Source organism: Cnephaeus nilssonii, assembly GCF_951640355.1.
Source record: "Cnephaeus nilssonii genome assembly, chromosome: 7".
Taxonomy (NCBI): domain Eukaryota; kingdom Metazoa; phylum Chordata; class Mammalia; order Chiroptera; family Vespertilionidae; genus Cnephaeus; species Cnephaeus nilssonii.
This window is the reverse complement of record NC_137078.1, coordinates 78,055,623-78,077,261: the sequence shown is the minus strand read 5'-3', so window position 1 is coordinate 78,077,261 and position 21,639 is coordinate 78,055,623. Positions and strand designations below refer to the sequence as shown.

Sequence of the window (21,639 nt, the reverse complement as noted above, 5' to 3'; positions counted from 1 at the left end):
AATTTGAGCTGTGCTCAGCTGAGTGGTTTTTCTCAACTTGCCTGGCTTAATCCTGGCTGCAGGCAGCTGGCAGGCAGACTGGGGGCTAGTTGGTCCCAAATGGCATCACTCATATATCTGACTGTCTGGGGTGACGAGGTACAAGTCTGTATACAAGTCTCTAGCATCCAAATAGGCTATCCTGGGCTTCTTCACAGTGTGCCTGTGTTCCACAAGCAGCAAGAGAGAGGAAGCCCCAGTCACACGTACTTGCTTCTGCTGTCACATTTGTTAACATGCCAGTGGCCAAAGGAAGTCATGTGGCCATGCCCAGCTTCAAGGGGAAGAGAAATTGACTATCTCTTGATGGGAAGACCTGTAAAATATTAGGATCATTTTTTTCTACAATTTGTCACAGCATGCAAAATATACTACTTGTTTTCAAGTGAGGATGGGCAGAGGAAATAAACTATTATCTCTGTTTGGTTTTGCCCTAAGTTAAATCATCTTCCTGATCATGTTGTAATTACATCAATAAATTAAAACATTTGATAACTCAGCATCTAGGCTTTTGTGAACTATACCTCACAACCAAGTGCTGTTACTAGTCCGAAGTCAAAAGGAATGAGCAGTGATTTCTGAGAGGGTGAAACAGACTGACTTTTCCATGGGGTTCAGTAGGTTTTGTGCTGGCCAGCACTATTTCCCGGCTGAGGCAATATAAAGCCTCCAGTTTATACTTTCATGGCCTTTGTAATGAAATATCACTCTCCGGAGAGTCTAATCAGCTTTGCTCAACTCTGCATAGTAGGATTTTTCTTTCTCAGTTAAGATCTTGGTGTTGTGATGTAATGAACACAAGGCACGCCTTCCTTCTATCCCCACAGTTCTTCAGTGATGCACGAGACCTGGAGTCATTCTTGAGGAACCTCCAAGACTCCATCAAACGAAAATATTCCTGTGACCACAACACCAGCTTATCCCGCCTTGAGGACTTGCTCCAGGACTCAATGGTGGGTGTTGCATCAGTGGGATGATTACAGAAACATACTCTGAGAAAGAGAGTAAACCCTCTCAGCTGCTGCTGTTTATATCCTTGAAAGCTACAGGGCAGTGGGTCATTGTTATAACGTTTGCCTCACATTCTAATGGAATTTAATCAGTTTTTCTTTCTTTTTCCTTTTCTCTTTTCTTTCCTTAAAGAGGTTGCTAATAAGATTCCTTTGGGTATGTTATTGAAGTAAAGGCCTAGTCATCTCCCCTTGAGCCACTTAGTGCTCATCATACTTTCTTTGCATTGTTCCTAACTATTTCAATTCAGTAGTTGGAGCCAAAGATGAGGTATAGGGTCGAAGGGGATTGACATAAAATTCTTTTTAAGTCTCTCATGTGAAGAGAATTTTTAAAACAAAAACTCCCAATGAACTAGACCTGAACCAAATTTTTCCTCCTTCGCAACGTTCTTTTGGTAATGATGAGGCTTTAGAAAATGGAATTTAATTAAGGACATTAAATCTTTATATATAATGCAATATTCAGTTTATTTATGTAGCAATATTTACTTTTTAAATATTACTGCATTCAGTATTTAATCCAAAACAGTTTTATATTTATTTCTTCCAATGAGCTATTCCTTCAGGAGTGCTGGTGTAAATCAGCAGCAGGGCTACTTGCATTTATTGAATGTATTATTACATAGAGTTGGCAAGGCAAGGCTCAAGGTACATCTTACAGTAAGACAGAAATATGTGTGTAATAGGGAAATTACTTTTTCTGTATGAGAAGCCAGGGAATTGTCACATTTCAACAGACAACTATAAAGGAAGCAGAATAATACCAAACAGTGCCATTTTTTGTGTGGGTGAGACTTGGGCATTTGTGAGCATTAGTTAATTTTTAAAATATATTTGCAGGTATTATAAACCTATGAATGGGTTTACATTCAGTGTTTTACCTGGGCAAATAATCTGTTAATTTAATTAATTTGGAATGAAGGGTAAAAAGCTGATTTTCAGATGTTGTCTCTAGAATGTTTCTCTTGGAGGTACTTCAAGTATGAAGGAGGAATATAATAATCCTTGGCTATTATCTCCTCCCTCCCACAGAGTACCTTCCTGTTGTAGGGTAACTCCTCTGCAATTGTTATATCTTCTCTTCTCGAGGGTCGCTGCTCTGTTCCCTCCTCTCCAGGTCAGGGGCATCGGGTTGGCGGCATCATCTGGGCATGGAGTCACCTGGGTCTGCTCCTCAGCTTGTCCTCAGCTTTCCGTCAGGTTCGGGAGCATCTGTCCTGGCATCTGGTTCTTTGCAGAACTTTTACCACGCTGAGCACTTGGTCTCTGGAGTTTGAGATGTTTGGCTGTGGGTTAGACAGAAATTGACTTCTTTATTGCAAGGAAAATGGCATGGGTAGACCAGCTCTCAAGTATGGAACCGTGTGGCTGTCTCCCTGATATATTCCATTCCTCTTTCTTAACTAATAAGTTAAAGTTGTATTTCTTCCAATCATGCTCCCTGGGACAGGCAAAGGTAGTTTATTTAAGCATTTCTTTCTTTTTTTACTTGCATATTCTTAATTCCTTAATGGCATTTCTTAACATTATTAACTCTTTATTCTCATTACATCTACTTCCATCCTAAGAAAGCCCTCTTCTGGGGAGTTTTTATACCTCAAAATGGGCTTGAAACATCCTGGTTAATCTTTTACTTTAATGGAATTGGCAGTAGATTGCTACCAATTTTGTTGACAAGAGGTTCATTAGTTTTTAAGATAATTGGGTTTGCAGAGACTTGAGAGTTTTAATTTTGCATGGTACTGCTTTCAAACCTATCAAATTTACATGGCTATTGCACAGCAAGATACTAAAAGGTAAATCCTAAATCATTTGTCATGATGTCTTCACCAACTGCACTGATTGTTGGTTGAAGACCTAAGATCTTTCTGGAGAAAGTTTGATTCAGTTTTAGAAACTACCATAAAACATTTGTGGTAGATATAATTATTTTTAAAAACTTAAAGAGCTTAACTCTGGCTTCTCCTAAGCAGAAGGCAAGAACTGGCTTCTACCAGTGAAAAATTGAATAATAACAACAATAACAACATAGTTGTTATTATTGTTTTTAACTTCTATGTTCTCTGAACTTATTTGGGGAAATCCTTTGCTAACTTAAAGCTGTATTTGGCAGCTAGACGTTCTTTTTTTGTTTTATGTTTTGTTATTTTGCATGCTGCTTTATGGTTGGTTAATTGAAAGGGCACAGGGAGAAAACTGCACAATTTGAGTACAAAAGCACCTGGTAGAAGACAAAAACAGTCTCTCCTTTCTTCTGTGTCCTTGTGTTTCTAAGATGGCTCCACCAAGGATCATTTAACTGAGAAGTGACATTCTCTGAGCAAGTAGAGCACTCAGTTTTCTCTGTTAGCCACCCTGAGGAGCAACAGTGTCCTTCTGATTTTCTTCTCACTTTGTAGGATGAAAAGGAACAGCTTATACAGTCCAAGAGTTCTGTTGCCAGTCTTGTCGGGAGATCAAAAACAATTGTTCAGCTAAAGCCACGCAGTCCCGACCATGTGCTAAAGAGCACCATTTCTGTGAAGGCCATCTGTGATTACCGGCAGATCGAGGTAAGGAGGTGGAAAGGATATTTCTGTCTCCAGAGGGAAGGGAAGGGAGAAGGGAAGCCTTCGGTTAGGGCTATGATAATGAGGAAAGATCAAATACTAGAGTTTTTAACATTTAGAATTTAAACAAGGTTCTTTCACTTGGATCATTCCATTCAGTTCATCTTACCCCCCCACCCCCATCCAGTGCATTCTTTATCCTACCACCAGCACTTACAAACAAGTGTCATTCCCCTGCTTAAGTCCCACAGCAATTCCCTTTTCTTTGTAGAAAGTCTGAATTCCTTAACGTGGCTTCAGGGTCCTGAATAATTTTTCTTTACCTCTCTAGCCAAGACTGAGTCATGTCCCTCCTGTGCATTCTCAGTAAATTGCATGTGTCATTTAGTATTGTAGCTGTATATCCCACCAGAATATGTGGAATATAGACCATGTTTGTCAACTTAACATTTCTCCATTTTTATCTCTAGTGGCCTAGCATACTTCCAGGTAGATAGTAGGCTCCATTAATATTTGTTATACAAAAGAATGAGTGACTTTTTCTGTACTTTTCTGTCTCAATTCTGTCCATAAAATAGGGGTAATACTGTTGGTTACTTATCATCCAAGAGAAAGAACTGGTGATTCCAACTACTTAAACATTTTCAGGGATTTGGGTGGGACAACAGAAAGGGAGGAGGAGGAAGTATCAAAAGCAAAGTTGTGAGTACTCATGTCCCTTTAATTTTCACTCTAATGGTTGTATGTATGAAAGATTGCTCTTGGAGGTCTTACTGTCTCCTTCTACCCTTCATTCACTGAGTTACTTGACATGTAACAGGCATTTCATGAACACTTGCTTCCTGGATTTATTTGATGTCCACAACCTTTCCTGTGTTGTGTATTTTTACATGATATCTTTTTGTCAGAATTAGGGACTCTCACTAAGTGATGGCAGATCTCCAAAATGATTTTTCTTGAGGATTTTGTAGCCTTGGGATCAGGTGCCAGGTAATAATGGTTTGTTGATTTATCCATTAGCAATAACTTGTAAATCTGTCTCTTCAGATTACTATTTGCAAGAATGATGAATGTGTTTTAGAAGATAATTCCCAGAGGACCAAGTGGAAAGTGATCAGCCCCACAGGGAATGAGGCCATGGTCCCATCTGTCTGCTTCCTCATTCCTCCACCCAATAAGGATGCCATTGAGATGGCCAGCAGGTAACTTGGCTCAATTGCCACTCTGTACTGCCACCTCTGCTCTTTGACCTGGGAGAACTGATCTCCTTGAACAGAGCAACTAAATTTAAAGTTTCTTTTGAGAAAGATCCTCTATTAGGATATCAAGACTTAGACTGCCAGCCACATAGTAAATTTTCAGTAAATGCTTATCTTCAATTGAGATATATTTGGTGATATATATCTCTTTTTTAAACAAGTTCTTGGTTATAAACAGTTTAATCTCAGAAGATTGATTTATGTAGTGACAGCTAATTTTCTTCTTTAATTTATATTTTATTAGAGTAATATGTATATATTTTTAAGAGTTGAAGTATACCAAAACACCTATAATAAAAACTACCAACTACCCTCTCCACCCCAGAGTTCTGCTTCCAAGTATCAATTATTTTTAACTCTTTGAACAGATTTTTCAGGTTTTAATTCCAAATTTATAAATAATGTGATTATTTTTCTGCTATTTTCTGATTTTTTTCAACTTTAGAAATTATCTATTGACTTCCTACTCTAGGATATTAACATTTAACTTGCCACACATATACCTGCATAAACTTCTCCTTTTCCCATCTTCCAAATGTAATTATGCCATAGTTTTTGTTTAAACTGGTATTTTTGTGTTATTATATTAAATGGCTTATAGCTGAGCCACACAGTACTGTAGGGGATGGTTGTGAGATTTACCCCTGTTGTGTCTTTCCTCTCTAAACTCATCCATCCTCTGCCACTCTCCTTGCTCAGCTCCAGTCACCCTCATCTTTTTCCTGTTTCTCAAACACAAGCATATTCTTGCCTCAGGCCTTTCACTTCCTCTGCTTGCTTTCAAATATTTATGTGATTCACTCCCTCGCTTCATTCAGTTCATCTTACCACCCACCCCCACTCACTGCCTGTCACTTTCTGTCTCCTTTACTCATCTTAATTTTTTTCATAACACTTAATACAACCTAACAGATTATATGTTAGTTTATTGTCTCCCCCCTCCTGTTAGAAGTTCCAAAAGAGTAGAGGTTTTTGTCTGTTTTGTTTATTTCTGTAGCCTTAGCACTAGAACCATTGCTGACACATAGTAGGTGCTCAGTAGGTGGTTGTTAAAGGAGAGAAAGAATGAGTGGGTGATTGAATATAATTATAAGTAAATTATTTTATTTGCTTTTTTTTTCATTTGCTTTCTTGTATAACTTTTTGTTTTCTTGGAGTTCATAATTTTTATTTTTAAATACATTGTTATTAATTTCAGAGAGGAAGGGAGAGGGAGAGAGAGATAGAAACATCAGTGATGAGAGAGAATAATTGATCAGCTGCCTCCTGCACACCCCACACTGGGGATCAAGCCTGCAACCCGGGCATGTGCCCTGACCAGGAATCGAACTGTGACCTCCTTGTTCATAGGTCAGTGCTCAACCACTGAGCCATGCTGGCTGGGCTGGAGTTGATAACTTAGAAAATTTTTTTATTTATTGGAGTGACGTTGTTAATCGGATCATATAGTTTTCAAGTGTACATTTCTATGATACAGGATCTGTATATTGCATCATGTGCCCACCACCTAAAATCAAATCATCTTCCGTCACCATATATTAGGCCCCCTTCTGCCTTACCCCCTTCCCTCTGGTAACTATCACACTCTCTGTGTCCACGAGTTGTTATATATCCCATGGATGAGTGAAATCATGGTTCTTAGCTTTTCCTAACTGACTTATTTCACGTAGCATAATATTCTCAGGGTCCATCCATGTTGTCACAAATAGTAGTATTTCATCTTTTCTTATGGTTGAGTAGTATTCCATTGTGTATACATACCACATCTTTATCCAGCCCTCTGTCTAAGGACACTGGTTGTCTCCATGTCTTGGCCATTGTGAGTAATGCTGCAATGAACATAGGGGTGCATATGTCTTTGCAAAAGACACATTTTTTAGCCAAAACCGGTTTGGCTCGGTGGATAGAGCGTCGGGTCTGTGGACTGAAAGGTCCCAGGTTCGATTCCGGTCAAGGGCATGTACATTGGTTGCGGGCACATCCCCAGTGGGGGGTGTGCAGGAGGCAGCTGGTCGATGTTTCTCTCTCATCGATGTTTCTAGCTCTCTATCCCTCTCCCTTCCTCTCTGTGAAAAATCAATAAAATATATTATATAAAAAAAAAGACACATTTTTTAGTTTTTTTTTGGTGGATACCCAGAAGAGAGATTGCTGGGTCATATGATAACTCTATTCTTAGTTTTTTGATAAGTCACCAGGTTGTTTACCATAGTGGCTGTACCAATAATTGTTTTGTTTTTAAGTTTGCTTAGTTGTCTATTTGCATATTATGAATTTATTCCCAAACTTTACTACATTACTGTAAAAGGCTGGCCAAACACTATAGGTACTTTTTGTTTTATTATTTTCTCTTGGAAACATCTCTCCAGTCTGAACCTGCTGTGTAGGCCTCAGTACTGCCTCCCTGGCATTTCCCTTCATCTTCACCCTGAAGACTTGCTTTGTCTCTCTTCTGTGTGGACCCTTTGATTCCTAGAAACCAAGTCTTATTTGTTGATTTATTCCCTGGTTTAGGAGAGTACACTCTCCAGGAGCCTACTGAGAAAAAGTCCATGAGAAGTAAAGTTTTTGAGAGCTCTCATATCTGAAAATGTCTTTCTTTTCTCTTCATAATGAATGGGTCAGTTACGAATTTTCATAATAAAATTCTTTTAAAAGTTATTTCACTCTGAGCCTTGAAGACACTGTTCCACTGTTTTCTATCTTCCAAGGTTTGTTGTTGAGAAGTACAGTAGCATTCTCATTCTTTATCTTTCTTTTTTTAAAATATATTTTTTATTGATAATAGTGTTATAGAAAAATCCCATCCCCCTCCCTTCACCCCCTCCTCCCAGCCTTTACCCCCCCCCCCCCCCGCCCAAGTCTATTGCCCTATTGCCCGTGTCATGGGCTATGTATATAAGTATATAAGTTATTTGGTTTATCTCTTCTCATCCCCCAACTCTATCTTCCTTTTTTTTTTCTCTTAAGTTTACAAAACTGTCAGATTCTCCCTTTGTAGTGAGCAGTACTATGCTTTTGACAGATGCACAGAATTGCGTATCCTCCACTACAGTCACAATACAGATCAGTTTGATAATTTAACCTTTTGAATGAAATATTTTTCTTTCTGAAGCTTTTGAAATCCTTTTTGTCTTTAATCTTTGGAGGAGATGCTCTGTCCTCAGGTGAATCTTTGTGCTTACCCTGAATACAAACTGCAAACTCACATCTTTAAGCACTGGGGAAATTTTTGTTGGATTGTTTATTTAATTATTTCCTTCTCTATGTACTGCTCTTGCTTTTAAGAACTCTCATTTGATCTGAACTGATTCTCTAATTTTCTTTCTGCTTTATATTTCTTTGTGTTTTTGTTCTTTGAAATGTCCTGAACTTTTATTTCAACTTTGCTGATATTTTAGTGGGATTTTTGGAAAAAGGGAAGATCTATAATAATAAAAGCATAATGTGCTAACTAGACCAGACAGCCAAACTACCTTCTGGACGAAGCTGGGGCTTCCAGGGCCGAGCCCCTTGCATGAATTTCGTGCATTGGGCCTCTAGTAAACTAATGAGTTTAATGTCTTTTATATTTAACTGATAATCCTGGCTTCTAGTTTTTCATCCTATATTAATATCTCACATTTCTCAATTCAAGCTTATTTGGTATTTGTTGCATGTGTCTGTGTATCTGTGAGTTTGTCTTCCAGAAATTGAGACTGAATTAGGCATGGGATGCTTGAGAAAAAAATCTTCTCAAGCAGTTTCCCTCTATATACCAGATGATTAATTGCTATTAACTTTTAAACATTTTAGCAGTTTTGTAAATATACCGAACATAGCAAATTACTTTTTAAGTGTTGATGTCATTTTTCAACAATTCCAAATGAGATTATTTTATCTCTAATTTTCTCTGCCATTGCTTTCTCTGAGTATTTTCTCCCTCTAACCCTTGTAATGATGTTATATTCAGGTAACATTTATGAGATTGCTAAGTGTGTGCTGACATAATATATATAATGCAGCAAATGAGATTGTATGAGATCTCAAGTAATTTTGTTCTAAAGATGCTGTGCATTTTTTTTTTAAAGTATTTGGCTTGTTGCCTTTCTCTGCTCAGCATATAAGCTCAGTTCTGCTAATCACATTTTTTTCTGAGATGGTCTCAAATCTTAGAAAAGCTATAACCAGGTTCTGTGTTGTTCCTAGAGTGGAGCAGTCTTATCAGAAGGTGATGGCCCTTTGGCATCAGCTACATGTCAACACCAAAAGCCTTATCTCCTGGAACTATCTGAGGAAGGACCTCGACCTTGTAAAGACCTGGAACCTGGAAAAGGTAATTGTGAAAACATCACCCCAGGCTCACATCCTACTGGCAGGCTTTTTTCAGAAAGAACTTTTTTTCATCGCTGAGATCCTACTCACCCAATCAGAATAAAATGGAATCAGGGAGACTGGTTCAGGGTTAGGGGCCTGAAACTCTTAGGAACTAGAAACAGAAGCCTGAATGGTTAAGAAATTCCTGATGAAATAACATATTTGGTCTTCTTGGCAGAAGGAGAAGGTTGTAGGCTTCTCACTGCAGGATCAGCATCTCTTTTGCACAAGTGTATGTAGCAGGGGAGTATGGTGAATTAGCCAGTATTAGGGTTATGTCCAAGGGGGTGCAAAGGGTGCTTCTGGGGTGCGAGTGCTGTTCTACTTCTTAACCTAAGTGCTGATTACGTGGAAGGTTCACTTTGTAAAAACCAGCATAATTACAGTTATGGTTTGTACATTATTTTGTGTCTATGTTAAATGTAAAAAAAGAAAAAAGGAGAGAAAGTGTTATGTTCCCATTCTAGTGACATTTTTTTCTGGCTTTTCCTGTCTAGCTTCGGTTATCAACACCAGAGGAGTGCCACCAAGTTATGAAGACCCTCCAGGCCCACTATGAAGACTTCCTGCAGGATAGCCGGGACTCCGTGCTCTTCTCCGTGGCGGACCGTCTGCGTTTGGAAGAGGAAGTGGAGGCTTGTAAAACCCACTTCCAGCACCTGATGAAATCCATGGAGAATGGTGTGTGTGCCTTGGGAAGAGGAAGAGTACAGGTGGAATGAGAGTTCTGAAGGGTGCTGCAAGACCCTGAAATAAACTCGAAAGTACTGTCACCACTAACACTAAAACCTTGAGAGAGAAAAACTCGTAGAGATGAATTCAGATCATGGAAGAAGAGGCCATATTTTAGTCTTTATTGCTAATCAACCCATCACATTTTCTTGTGGAAATAACATGTTTGAGTCCTGAAAGATAATATTTATAATTATCTTTATATAGTCATATAATTCCGGGACTTTAGGATCAGGCAATAGGTTCCCCATTTAAGGCCTTGCTTTCATTGGTGGAATATCAGGTCTGCTGGAACCATTGGTACCCTCTTGTCTGAGGGTGAGTCTGTTTTTCCCAGACTTGCTGATCTCTACTGTGGTGCGTAATGGTCTTCTGTGCTTGTGTATTCACAGAGGACAAAGAGGAAACTGTAGCCAAGATGTACATTTCAGAGCTGAAGAATATCCGGCTGCGCCTAGAAGAGTGTGAACAGAGGCTAGTCAAACGAATTCAGACCCCAGCCAGCTCTGGGACTGACAAAGATGCCCGGCAGGACAGTGCATTAAGGATTGCAGAGCAAGAGGTAAGTCCTAAGAGAAAGGGGGGTGTTAGTTGCACAGTAAATGCTTTCAGAATGAATTGGACAGCAAGAGAGTATGGGTCCTAAGAATAAGGCAATAGACTCATGGCGATCCTACTTCCCGGCAGCCTGTAAGTGCCTTTACCGATGGAAAAGCTTGATTTCAGCTCCCACTGTATTGCTGAATGTTAATTAGTTTCCTACACGGTTGGGAAGGCAAGCAGACTGGTGAGCTGCTCTAAGCGCTGCATTTGGCTTTGTATTTAAAGACTGCTTTGTGGAAATGCTCTCTGCTCTCTTATATGTATGTTACTTTCTATTACATGGTTACTGCCAGCTATGTGACTCAAAAATGTTAAAGAATCAGATTCTACTCTGAGTTTTAGTGCACTTTCTCTGTGACTTTGAGCAAATTAACTCTCATCTTTAGTTTTCTTTCTTATAAAATGGAGATAATATGTGAGTCACAGACTTGTTTTGAAAATTAAGTAACAGTGCATATAATAAACTTTTTGGAAAAATAAAATGCTATAAAAATGTAGGGTAGTATTCTTGAAGTAAAAGCAGCAAATACTAGTTGCTTTATTAAGTGCTCAAAGGCATGCGAAGAAAAGTTGCTTTTGGCGTATAGTGTACTTAAAAAAAGAATAAAATGTTTAAGTCACAAGAAACTTCAGTATAAGAGAGGTTGTAAAGCCCTAGCCAGTTTTGTTCAATGGATAGAGCATCAGCCCGCAGACTGAAGGGTCCCGGGTTTGATTCTGGTCAAGGGCACATATCTGAGTTGTAGGCTCAATCCCAGGCCCTGGATGAGGCATGTGCAGGAGGCAACCAATTGCTGTGTCTCTCTCACATCAATGTTTCTTTCTGTCTCTTCCCCTCCCTTCCAACTCTTTTCTAAAAATCAGTGGGGATAAAAAAATATCCTCTGGTGAGGATTAACAGAAAAAAAAAGAGAGAGAGAGAGAGAGAGAGAGAGAGAGGTTTTAAGATAGCACCTAGTATATTTCCAATTAACATTGCTCTAGGAATTTAGAGTGTTATAGAACATTTCTGCTTGGGGTAGTATGAGAGAGCTCTGTGAAGAATACTAGATTTGGTGCTCACTTTTCCAATATACTAAAATTGGAATAATACAGAAATTAGCATGACCTCTGTACAAGATGACACAGAAATTTGTGAAGCATTCCATATTTTTATTGCCTGTTTGCTCCAGGATCTTACTCACAGAATACTTACCATTTAATGAAAATCTACCATCAAAAAAAACCCTTAGATTTGATCTGAGAGCTTTAAGGGAATGAAAAGAATGGCTAATGAGGTGTCATTTTTTTTTCTTACCTTAATTTTTCTTAAGCTTGAAGAGGAGGTTGAGAGGGCAGTGTAATTTTCATTGGCCTAGAGGGATCTAATTTACCTATATGAATCATATATGAACCTGTAATTCTTATATTGAAATGTTTTACTTTTCTGTAATGATCCGAAATCTATTTGTGCCTACAAAATAAAACATTCTAGGAGATGAAGGTTAATATTCAGCTCTTCTAAAGGACCTACCTTTTTTTTTTTTACTTTTTATGAAATAGTTTCAGATATACAAAAGTATTGTTTTTTTCCCATTAACTTTTAGAGAGAGGAAGAGAGACACAGAGAGAAACATCAGTGTGAGAGAGGAAGGAGAGGAGAAAGGAGAGAGAAAGAGTGAGAGAGAGATCTGAGAGGTACATCAATCCACTGCCTTCTGCACACTCCCCAACCGGGGATCAAATCTGCAACCCACGCATGGGCCCTGACCAGTAATCAAACCAGCCACCCCTTGGTGTATGGGATGATGCCCAACCAGCTGAGCCACATGGGCCAGGGCTCAGATATACAGAAGTTTTTATTCTTCACCTAGATTTATCCTTCACCTAGATTCCCCAAATGTTAACTTTTTTTTACATTAGCTTTACATTTTTTTCAACATTTATGTATACATAATATTTTCTTTCTTGAGGGAAACTTCCAGAAATTATGTCCTTTAACCCCTAAATACTTCAGTGTGCATTTCCAAAAATAAGGTAGTCTCTTATATCACCATAGGACAATAATTAAAATTAGGAAATGAATATTGATGTAAGAATTTATTAAAATTTTATCAGTTGACCTAATAACCCTTTTTGGGGTGGCATCCCAACCCACCCTATTCCCCTTGTAAAAAAAAAAGAGTAATTTTGGTATAGGATTCAATCCAGTATCACACATTGCATTTAGTTGTGATATCTCTTTACATTTCTTTAACCTGAAACCATTATTTTTTTTATTATTGTTTAAAGTATTACAAATAGTAGTACATATGTCTCCTTTTTTTCCCCATTGACCTTCCCCCGGCCTCCCCTACCCCCGGAACATGCCCTCAAACCATTATTTTTTATAGTCTTTCATGAGCTTAACATTTTTGAATAGCGCAGGCCTTTTATTTTGCAAAATGTCCCTCTATTTGTGTTTATCTGAGACTTCTTCACGATTAGAAATAGGTTACACATATTTGGTAGGAATACTACAGAAGTGTTACTGTGTCCTTGGTGAATAATACTCAGGAGACATGTTATGTTGATTTGTCCCATTACTGGTGATAATTTTTATCACTTGTTGATATTTTCCCCTTTGTAATTACTATCAATTTGTGGGGAGATACTTTGAGCCTACTATGTAAATATCCTGTTTTACGGCAAACTTTCACCAACTAGTTTTAGCATAAGTTGTTGGCTTTATTTTTTTTTTTTAATATATATTATTGATTTTTTACAGAGAGGAGGGGAGAGGGATAGAGAGCTAGAAACATCGGTCAGCTGCCTCCTGCACCCCCCCCCCCCCCCCACTGGGTATGTGCCCACAACTATGGTACATGCCCTTGACCGGAATCGAACCTGGGACCCTTGAGTCCCCAGGCCGACGCTCTATCCACTGAGCCAAACCGGTTAAGGCTGTTGTTGACTCTTGACTGAATAATTATTAGTATGACTGTTGCCAAAAAGGCATTTTCTAATTCTGTCATTCCTTTTGCAGTATTTAATTTCTATTCTATCAAATGGAAAGAGCTTGCCTCCCCACCTCTCTCCTTTATGTCAGTATAGATAGACTGATGAATTCATATTTTTTTTCAGTGGTTTGTAGTTTGCTACTACCTTTATTTTGATGTTCAAAATATTCCAAATTTAGTAATTGGTAGCCCCTTCAAGCTGGTTCCTATGTCATTTTAGTGTTTTTGACAGCTTAATTGTTGCTTTAATGGAAGGATGGAATTTTGGGGTTTTTACCCCACCATTTTTGGTGATGTCACTCCTAGTTCCTATGTCATTTTAACATGTCATCATTATTCTTTAAGTGCTTTATTAATTCTTAATAAAACAAAATATTCCAGGTTCACCTTGCCCTAGCTAGCCCCAACCCTGGGATCAGTCATTTCTCCAAGGAGTCCTGCTGCTTTTAGGAGGAGAATGTTATTTAGAAACCAAGATTTGGGTGCTGAGTGTGCTCACCGTTGTTGGGATGTCATTGCTCTAGGACTGCTCAGCAGATAGAGCTAGAAAAGTGCATACTTAAAAACACATATGCAAACACATACTAACACACTCCTATGTTTTACACACATATTTATACATGTACATATAAATATACATATGTGTGAGTATGTATATATAAATATATCACAAAAGTATATCAGTATCAGTCTGTCACACACATACACACGCAAAAACAACAACAGCATCTATGATTTTATATGTATCTTATCTCCATCCAGTTCCACGGGGCTTATTCTAACCTTTCCTCCTTCCCTTCCCCAAGACTGAAAAACCTACTTGATATTATCCTTAGCAAATTCACTTATTATTCAGTTCTTACATGTACAGAGAGTACTTTTAGAATTGCTAAGTCTTATTACTACAAAAAACAAACCTATTAACTGGAGTTCAACATTTACTTATAGTTCTTTTTGTTGTTCGCCTAAAAGTATGTTAACAGTCCAGATACATTGTTCAGAAATTACTGTGTGTGTGTTCTTCCCCTTTCCCCCCCTGCAGTGCTGTTTCAGAGTTTATTCAACCACTCTCTTATAGATGGCATTTAGGTGGCTTCCAGTATTTTGCTGTTACAAAGACTTCTTCCTAATTTGTTTAATCTCTCTTATCTTTGCTGTATGTCTTGTTCCTGACAGCATACCCAGGACAATTTGCAACAACTGAGGTCAGACTTGGATGCTGTTTCCATGAAATGCAACAGTTTTCTTCATCAGTCCCCATCTGGTTCAAGTGTTTCAACTCTGCACTCAGAACTCAATCTGCTGGTAGAGAAAATGGACCGTGTGTATGGTCTCTCCACCGTCTATCTGAATAAGTGAGTGAGCTGAGGACTTGGGTCCAAATGGCAATGTTTCCATTGGGATGAGAAGGGGAGGTGCCTGGAGTGTTTCAATCAAGAGAGATTGCAGATCTTGAAGATCGTGTACCCATGATAAGAGACCATGGCTTTAGTTCAAGTACGGAGTGGGTACATTTGGGCTCCACTGAACAAATGTCAGTGGAGAGTTGATTTGCAGTGTTAGGATTCTTTTGTACCCCATTTCTGTTTGATTAGATACCTCTAAAAAAAAAAAAGAAAGAAAGCAAGAAAGAAAAAGGGACACTAAAGAATAAAAAGTAAATATTTAAGTAAACTACGTACAAGTCTTTGAAACTCTTCCCTCTAACTGCCTATCTCCAACTGTGACCTTGAGGAGAAGCAGATTGTCGATGCTTCATAGTGTTGTTTCTGGCCTCACAGAGTCTGCCACGTGTGTGTGTGTCCCACTGCCACCTAGAATTTTATTTTGAATTGGCTTAAATTGGCACCACATATACCATGTTCTCTTATTTTTATGAAATTGCTTTTTTACAGTTATGTTTTGTGAACTTCTCCTTAGTGTTCCAGGTCTGTAGCCCATTTCATGTGTTAATGAAAGTGATTTTATCCTCACAGGCTCAAGACAATCGATGTTTTAATGCGTAGCATTCAGGATGCTGAACTCTTGGTCAAAGGTTATGAGATCAAGCTGAGTCAAGAAGAAGCAGTACCAGCAGATCTCTCAGCTCTGGAGTCCCATCGCTCTACACTACGGGTTCGTTGCTCTGAGTTTCTTAGGAGGTTGACTTAATACAGGGGTAAGCAAAAGTAGGCTTACAGTTGTATGTGAAAGACAGAGTTTCTACTTGTATTATTATTTATTAATTATTGTATTATTCATTTGTATTACAACTGTAAATCTAATTTTGCCCACCCCTGTATATCCAGGGCTTTGAGGTAGCAGAGAAATATAGTTTTGGATGGTATGACACTGGTTTTAAGTTTGCATTTGAACTGGGAAGAATGTCATATTTAATATATTTTAATATGTATTCAAAGAATAGATAGATAAGAAAACCAAGAGTCAGATTGGCTAAATGAATTACTTGGTTTCATAGCTTGTAAGTGATAGAGCCAGGTTCCAAACACAAGTTCTTTGCACATTTCTCTCTACTGTACTGCCTGCCCTTGGCTGCCCCGTGTGCTTGAGGACATGGAGGCATTTCTGGCACAGACATTATGGGGTCTAGCTTCTGAATCACAGACATAATGTGACATGTCCTTGTTGTCTACCTTAGTCTGAGTCTTTCTTACCTCAGCATGGAATATTTTTAATCTTGTATTGCTGTGCTTGTTTTGAATAGCACTGGCTTAGTGATGTCAAGGATAAGAATTCAGTGTTTTCAGTCCTGGATGAGGAAATTGCCAAGGCCAAGGTGGTGGCAGAGCAGCTGAATCGTCTGACCCCAGAGCGAAACCTGGATTTGGAGCGCTACCAGGAAAAAGGCTCCCAGCTACAGGAACGTTGGCACCGGGTCATTGCCCAGCTTGAGACCCGGTGAGTGGTAGCCCTACCCTTTTCTCCTATTAGTGGTCAGGGACTAGATTTTAAACAAAACTAGAATTATATCTGTGTATTCGTGTTTAAAGGTAGGAATTGATAGGGAGAGGTAGAAATGAAATGGTGTTATGAATTTTGTTATGAGTCGGCAGTGATGATCATAGTGCCTCTCCTGTGTCCGAATCGTACCTGCTTAAGTGATGATGACAATAGGATGGAAAGAGGACTTGGTGATCTTCTCTCAGGGACAGCACCGGGGTTTCGGGCCTCACTTTACTAGCTTTGAATCTAAATATGAACCATTTTCATAGTGGGCCTTTGCAGAATTTCTTGCTTTCTTTCATTTGCTAATTCATTGGTTTTATCCCTACAACTTGAGATCCTACTTCTGATGACTAATTTGAATAAGAAAGATCGAAAACTACTTATCTGGAGCTAGGCTGGGTAGGCAGATATATAGGGAGAGGAGTTATAGTAACTCATATATAAGTTTGGATTGATTCTCTGTAATTGAGTTACTATTCCAATGCTAGCTAGGTAACAAAAATGTTATAAGAAATAACAGTAGCCCTAACCGGTTTGGCTCAGTGGATAGAGCATCGGCCTGTGTGGACTGAGGGGTCCCAGGTTTGATTCCAGTCAAGGGCATGTACCTTGGTTGCGGGCACATCCCCAGCAGGAGGTGTGCAAGAGGCAGCTGATCAATGTTTCTCTCTCATCGATGTTTCTAACTCTCTATCCCTCTCCCTTCCTCTCTGTAAAAAAATCAATAAAATATATATTTTTAAAAATAACAGTAAATAATTACTATTTTTCACCCACCCTACCTCCACTGCCCTCCTCAAGAAATTAGAGTGATCATAAATAATAGCTGGGGTAACCTGACAGGTACTCTGTCATCAGGGACAGAAGTGTACACTCAGTACTACCTTACTGGCAACCTGGTAATCCTTGGCCATCTAGGTAAAAAATTTGACAAGGATCATCACGGGATGCCAGGCCCTGGGCAGTTTCTAGGCCACCAGGACACAACTGTTTTTTACTCACTTTTTACCCCATAGGGCACTGGGTACGTGCATAACTCTCAGCATTGTATTGGTGTTCCCCTCAAATAAAGATGTATCCTCTGTGGTTGAGCTCAGCTGGACGCATAGGCTACTGAGGGAATTGTCTCATTTACTTCATTGTATTGACACCAAATATCTAACGGCAGTTTTTCTCTGCTCCTCCAGCCAATCTGAACTAGAAAGTATCCAGGAAGTTCTGGGAGATTACCGAGCCTGCCATGGAACTCTCATCAAATGGATTGAGGAAACCACTGCCCAGCAGGAAAGGATGAAGCCAGGCCAGGCAGAGGATAGCAGAGTGCTTTCGGAGCAGCTCAGCCAGCAGACGGTGGGTGCAGCAGTAGCACAGTGGAAGTTGGCAGGGGCTGGGGGTTAGTTCATCATAAAAGAAGATGATGTGCTAGCAATTAAGCTTCACCTAAATGGTAAGACATTCTGAGCCCTGTCTTTTGAAAGGGTTCAAGCAGGATGGTCTCAAGATACTGGTGTTGCATTTAGCCCAGATTTAAGGTCCCTTTTAATGCTGAGTTTCTTTGAGTATAATATTGAAATTACTTGATGGACAGGTTAAAATTATTTTGGTTTTGCCCTGGCCAATTTTGCTCAGTGGTTAGAGCATCAGCTCTCAGACCAAAGGGTCGAGGGTTTGATTCCTGGTCAAGGGCACATACCTCAGTTGCAGGCTCCTTCCCAGTCTGGTCAGGCACATGCATGAGGCAACCAACTGATGTTTTTCTATCACATTGATGTCTGTCTGTCTGTCTGTCTCTCTCTCTCTCTCTCTCCCTCTACCCCTCTACCCCCCCCCCTTTCCTCCTCCCCTCCCTCCCTCTCCTCTGCTTTCTAAAAAAAAATTTAAAAATCAATGGAACGAATATCCTCAGGTGAGGATTAAAAGAAAGTATTGTTTTGGTTTATTTTGTTTCTTATTTTGGTTTATTTTTTTAAGCCTCACCTGAGGTTATGTTTTTATTGATTTTAGAGAGAGAGAGGAAGCAGTGGGAGGGAGAGAGAAAACACATCAGTTGCCTCCCAAATGCACCCTGACTGGGGATTGAACCTGCAACTTAGGTATGTGCCCTGACTGGAAATTGAACCTGCAACCTTTTGGTGTAGAATAATGCTCCAACCAACTGAGCCAACTGGCCAGGGCTGGTTTATTTTGTTTCTTGATATTTAATTTTATTTTAGAAGGATTAGAATATGGAGGAATGCAAACCCAGGGAAAGCTGTGAGTGTAAGAAAATTATTTTATTCAAAGCAGTTTTTATTTGTTGGTATCTTGGGGTCTATTGTTTTGTTTAGCATTACGGTTAGGTTGCCTGGATTTCAATCCTGGTTTGCTCACTAAGCAAATTACTTAATCTCTCAGTGTTCTACTTCCCCATCAATAAAACGAACATAGTCTATTATTTGTTCAGCTGACCTCAAAGTTATTGTTGTTAGGATTAAATGGAGGGATACATGTAAAATACTTAGAATAGTGCTTTTCAAAGTGTGGACTCCACACTAGTAGCATCATCTGGGAACATGTCAGAAATGCAAATTCTCAAACCTAAACCCAAACCTACTGAATCAGAAACTCTGGAGGCGGGGCCCAGCAATCTGTGATTTATGCTGTCTTCCAGATGATTCTGATGCAGGTAAGGTTTGAAAACCATACCTTAGAACCTAATAGATGCTCAGCTGATTCAGTGATGGTAATGACAATGGTAATGGTGTGATATTTTGGTTCCTAGGATCTGTTTGCAGAAATTGAGAGAAATCAGACAAAACTGGACCAGTGTCAAAAATTTTCCCAGCAGTACTCCACGGTTGTAAAGGTAACTCTGCCATGTCCCAAAAGGAACATAAGTGACCTTCCGCTTAGGAAGACCTGCATTGTCACTGTAGGTTTCCCACTGCAGCTCTTCTGCTGCAGGCTGGTCCCATCCTTCAGTTAGTGCAGCTGTGTACTGCTCATGGCCCACATTGGAGGGTGCTCAGAGAGGCACCAGGTGTCAGCTATGATTTGAAGAGTCTTCATTTAGGTGACTCACAGGCCTCTTAAACTTAATATGTCAAAAACAGAATATTTGGGTTTTGTCATCATCTTGCTTATCTCAGGATATAGTGTCACCATTTTCCTATTTGCTGAGGCAAAAAAACACACCACAGTGACCCTTAACAGTTCTTTTCGCCTTAAACTTTATGTTCAGTCTTTGAACGAGTTGGCTCCATCTTCCTATATGTCTTGGACTTGACTGCCTCTCATTACCCACCCCTCACCATGTGCCTGGCTCACATCTAAGTGAGGCATCTTCCTTAGACCACTGCACTGCCTCCGAGCTGAACGCTGGCTTCTGCTCCTGCCCCACAGGCTGTTTTCCCACACAGTCGCAGAATCACCTTTTTAGAGAAACTACATGTCACAGAATTTCAGACACCAACTATTATATGCACTATCAAAAAAGAAGAAACTCTGCCACTTATGCAAATGCCATTGATTGTAAAACATATTCTAATTCTGGAGCTACTAAAATATGGGGAAAATTTGTACCTTACAATAGATGAAACATAGTAAATTGGATCATATTATTCTCTTGCTCAAAACTTTCCAAAGACTATATCATGTTCATAATAAAATTTTAGATTCTTATGTGGTTTATGAGCCATGTCTGATCTGCCCCCCTCCCCATTTCTCTGATAACATCTTTACATAAAAATGACCTGTGATTATTATATATGTATTTGTTTATTATGTGTCTTCTCACTACAATGTAAGTTCCAGGGGAGGGGCAAGGTTTTCTCTGGCTTGATTTCCACTATGTGTGTAGCATTCAGAACAATGGCGAACACATAGTAGATGCTCCACAAATAATTTTTGGTGTACGGGATGATGCTTCAACCACCTAAGCCACCAGGCCAGGGCTATTTCTGAATGAATGCATTTCTTTAGTTAACAGCAGAAGACTTGGTGTCACTAAGATTTGAGTTCACAACCTAGCTTCACCATTTTCAGGCTTTAGAGCACTTAGCCTCTCTGATTATCTGTTGCAATATGTACACAGTAGGAACAGTAACAACCCCACCGAGTGATTGTAAATATTAAATGGGATAATGTATGCATAGGACAGTGCTGCAAACCTAAAATACATTCAGTAAATGGTAGCACGTGCTTATATTATTATTACTCTTTTATTATTACCACTACTATTGTTTTTCTTTAGGTTGCTTAAGGAACATATTCCATGTTTTCCTCCTGCATTGTTTTCTATGTAGACAACAGAAAGCAGGATATTCTAGGCAAAAGGAACTGCATAATCAAAGGCACAGAGGAATGAACATACAATGATTAGATGAGGAAATAGGGAATATTCTAGTTTAGCTAGAAGGAGGCTGGGCCCAGCCTTAAAAAGGCCTTGTTCAGTTCTTTTGCTTTACTTACTATTCTTGCTACTCAAAATGTGGCCTTTGAACCAGGAGCAACTTGTTAGAAACGCAGAATCTTCAACCTCCCAAATCAGAATCTGCATTTTAACAAGACCTCCAGATGATTGTATGCATCTTGACATTTGAGAAATTTTTGCTCTAGGTCATTGAAAACTTTTAAGCAGAGGAAAAAAGTGGTCATCTTTGTTTTAGAAAAGTTATTTTGGTTGTTTTAGAAAAGTTACTCTGGTGGAGAGTAACTAAGAAGCTCTTGTACTTGTCTTCTAAGAGATGAAGAGGGCCTGACTAGGGCATCACTCTCAGGATTACAGGGGACATGGCAAGAGCATGGCCATATGAGTAGAGCATTGGTTTAGGGATTCTAATCTTGACTTTGTTGCTCACCCACTAGTTAATTAGGGAAATTCACTTCCTGTCTCTGGGCTTTAGTTGCCCATGCATGGAAAGGATGGTCAGTAAACAAACTGCAAACTGAGAGGTCAGCAACTATGACCCACACGCTAAATCTAGCCTGTACACCTATTTTCATATGTCCCATAAGAGGTGGCTAAGAAAAAGGGGGCAAATAATACTTTGTGACACATGAAATTTATAGGACCTTCATTCAGCTGTCAGTGTCCATAGGTAAAGTTTTATTCTAATACAACCATACTCTTTCATTTACATATTGTCTATGGCTGCTTTCATTTACAGTGGCAGACTTGAGTAGC

At 39.3% G+C, this 21,639-nt stretch overlaps 1 protein-coding gene across 9 annotated transcripts in view; it reads left to right on the top strand.

The window, feature by feature from the left end:
• Window positions 1-21,639, top strand: part of MACF1 (microtubule actin crosslinking factor 1) — a 331,345-nt gene that overhangs the window by 168,644 nt on the left and 141,062 nt on the right. For all 9 annotated transcript variants that reach the window (XM_079776973.1, XM_079776975.1, XM_079776977.1 and 6 more), the window contains exons 20-30: window positions 867-992; window positions 3,452-3,604; window positions 4,649-4,803; window positions 9,049-9,175; window positions 9,714-9,897; window positions 10,341-10,510; window positions 14,706-14,884; window positions 15,506-15,644; window positions 16,234-16,427; window positions 17,663-17,825; window positions 19,237-19,320. In XM_079776973.1, coding sequence (XP_079633099.1) covers window positions 867-992; window positions 3,452-3,604; window positions 4,649-4,803; window positions 9,049-9,175; window positions 9,714-9,897; window positions 10,341-10,510; window positions 14,706-14,884; window positions 15,506-15,644; window positions 16,234-16,427; window positions 17,663-17,825; window positions 19,237-19,320 — 1,674 coding nt within the window. The remainder of the gene's footprint in view (window positions 1-866; window positions 993-3,451; window positions 3,605-4,648; window positions 4,804-9,048; window positions 9,176-9,713; window positions 9,898-10,340; window positions 10,511-14,705; window positions 14,885-15,505; window positions 15,645-16,233; window positions 16,428-17,662; window positions 17,826-19,236; window positions 19,321-21,639) is intronic.